Here is a 2661-nt window from a genome sequence, read left to right as displayed (position 1 = left end):
GAAGTATTTAGTCACCAACAAGGTCGAAGTTTACTTCACAGTAATTGATGGAATATATCCAACAAACTGATTTATTCAAGTATAAAATGATCTGGATGAATCTTGGACCTTCTGTAAAACAGTTAGAGAAACAATTTCACATCTTTTTAACGACTGTATTTATCTTCATCCCCAAAAGTTATTCTGTTCATCTGGACGCTGCACTGTACAGCAGACACTACGATGTTAAGTTTGTGTTTGGGATGAACCAATTTGTGTCTGAGTGTGTTGCTGGGTCTCCACCAGTTACTCTGAGAACTGAAGAAGCTTCTCTGATGAAACGTCTTCAAGAAACTCAAAGAAGTCCAGACACTTTTCTTTCCAAGCTCCTCAGACTACTGACGCTTGTTTCTCTCTTTTTAAAAATGAAATTTAAAGTGAATTTTGAATCAAATGTTTCTTTTCTTTCTCCCTCAGAGTGCAGACATGTCTGCTGCCAACAATCTGCGATCTGAAGATCAGTTTCTGTGCTCCATCTGTCTGGATGTGTTCACTGATCCAGTCTCTACACCATGTGGACACAACTTCTGCAAAACCTGCATCAGTCAGCACTGGGACCTGAATCAGAGCTGTCAGTGTCCCATGTGTAAAGAGACTTTCTACACTAGACCTAAGCTGAGGGTCAACACCTTCATCTCTGAGATGGTTGCTCAGTTCAGACGTGAAGCTCAGCAGAAAGCCAGCAGCAGCAGCTCAGAGCAACAAGCTGCCAAACCAGGAGAAGTTCCCTGTGACGTCTGCACTGGAACCAGACTGAAGGCCCTGAAGTCCTGCCTGGTGTGTCAGACCTCCTACTGTCAGACTCACCTGGAGCCACATCTGACAGTGAAACGTCTGAAAAGACATCAGCTGATTGATGCTGTGGAGAACCTGGAAAGCAGGATGTGCACGAAGCACGATAAACTTCTGGAGCTGTTCTGTAAGACCGACCAGACGTGTGTCTGCATGCTCTGCCCTGTTTTAGACCACAAGAACCACGAGTTTGTTCCTCTGAGAGAAGAATATGAAGGAAAGAAGGCAGAGCTGGAGAAGACAGAGGCTGAGATTCAGCAGATGATCCAGAAGAGACGACTGAAGATTCAGGAGATCACAGAGTCGGTGAAGATGAGTAAAGATGCTGCAGACAGACAGAAAGCAGAAGGTGTTCAGGTCTTCACTGCTCTGATGGAGTCTGTTGAGAGACGCCTGAAGGAGCTCATGAAGGAGATCGAAGACAAACAGGAAACTACAGAGAAACAGGCTGAAGGTCTCATCAAAGATCTGGAACAGGAAATCTCTGAGCTGATGGAGAGAAGCTCTGAGGTGGAGCAGCTCTCACGCTCTGAAGACCACCTCCACCTCCTCCAAAGCTTCTCCTCCCTGAAAGCTGCTCTACCCACCAAGGACTGGACAGAGGTCAGAGTTCATCCACCATCATATGAGGGGACTGTGGGGAGAGCTGTGGCTCAGCTGGAGGAGACAGTCTGGAAACCCACAAAGAAGAAGCTGTTTGAGGCTGAGCTGAAGAGGGTGCAGCAGCATGAGGTGGATGTAACTCTGGATCCTGATACAGCAAATCCTTATCTCATCCTGTCTAATGACAGAAAACAAGTGTATCATAGTTATGTGTGGAAGAATCGTCCAGACAACCCAGAGAGATTTTCTTACTATGGTATGGTTTTAGGAGAGCAGAGTTTCTCTTCAGGCAGATTTTACTTTGAGGTTCAGGTTAAAGGAAAGACTGAGTGGGCATTAGGAGTGGCCACAGAGTCGATCAACAGGAAGGGAAAAGTCACACTGAGTCCTCGGAATGGTTTCTGGACTGTGTGGCTGAGAAATGGAAATAAGCATGAAGCTAATGCTTCACCTCCAGTCCGTCTCTGTCTTCATCCTCGTCCTGAGAAGGTGGGGGTGTTTGTGGATTATGAGGAGGGTCTGGTCTCCTTTTATGATGTAGGTGCTGCAGCTCTGATCTACTCCTTTACTGGCTGCTCCTTCACTCACAAACTCCACCCATACTTCTGTCCCTATATGAATCAAGGTGGTAAAAACTCTGCACCTCTGATCATCTGTCCTGTCAATCAAACTGAGTCGATCAACGACTGATTTTATTTGATGAATGATTGATTTCTCTTGAAGGGAACAAATGAACATATTGAGTGTAAATCCTCTACAGTCTCCATGTTTCTATAGAATCTGATCATCTGGGATCCGTTCTTCGTACCTCATCCAAGATCAAATCATCGCGCTAACTTTGAGCTCGCTTTTCCTGTTCTCCGAACACACCTGTTGTTGACGATTAGTATAGCTGGATGAGGTAATGTGAGATCACTGGGTGGCTGAAAAGGGGCTACGCATTGATAGCAGAAACATTGATCGGCAACCCTTTGATTGGTCGGCGAAAATGTCGAAGGAGCGCGCTCAGTATTTTTCGGCAGCAGAGCAAGAACTCTTGATTGAGGGATTTCAGGAGTTTCAGAGTTTAATCAAAACGCAGGGGAACACTGCAAAGGCTGCAAAAGCAAGGAGAGAGGGCGGGCAGAAGGTTGCTGACAAATTAAATTCGTAAGTGATCCATGATATTACATTAGGGATGCAACGATACCAATTTTTTCAAACCGATGCGATACCGATACTTGGATA

At 45.4% G+C, this 2661-nt stretch overlaps 1 protein-coding gene across 2 annotated transcripts; it reads left to right on the top strand.

The window, feature by feature from the left end:
- The first annotated feature begins 460 nt into the window (after positions 1 to 460).
- On the top strand, positions 461 to 2128 carry LOC134624144 (E3 ubiquitin-protein ligase TRIM39-like). 2 transcript variants are annotated; one of them, XM_063469124.1, is made up of 2 exons: positions 461 to 692; positions 729 to 2128. In XM_063469124.1, exons 1-2 carry the CDS (start codon positions 466 to 468, stop codon positions 2122 to 2124), a joined length of 1623 nt encoding a protein of 540 aa, XP_063325194.1. In that variant the 5' UTR covers positions 461 to 465; the 3' UTR covers positions 2125 to 2128. The 2 variants fall into 2 exon arrangements, with proteins under 2 accessions (XP_063325194.1, XP_063325193.1); XM_063469123.1 differs by having other exon boundaries at positions 461 to 2128.
- The last annotated feature ends 533 nt before the right edge of the window (positions 2129 to 2661 follow it).

Source organism: Pelmatolapia mariae, linkage group LG3_W, assembly GCF_036321145.2.
Source record: "Pelmatolapia mariae isolate MD_Pm_ZW linkage group LG3_W, Pm_UMD_F_2, whole genome shotgun sequence".
NCBI classification, from domain to species: domain Eukaryota; kingdom Metazoa; phylum Chordata; class Actinopteri; order Cichliformes; family Cichlidae; genus Pelmatolapia; species Pelmatolapia mariae.
Note: the sequence above shows the minus strand (reverse complement) of the source record. Positions and strands in the feature narration are given on the sequence as shown.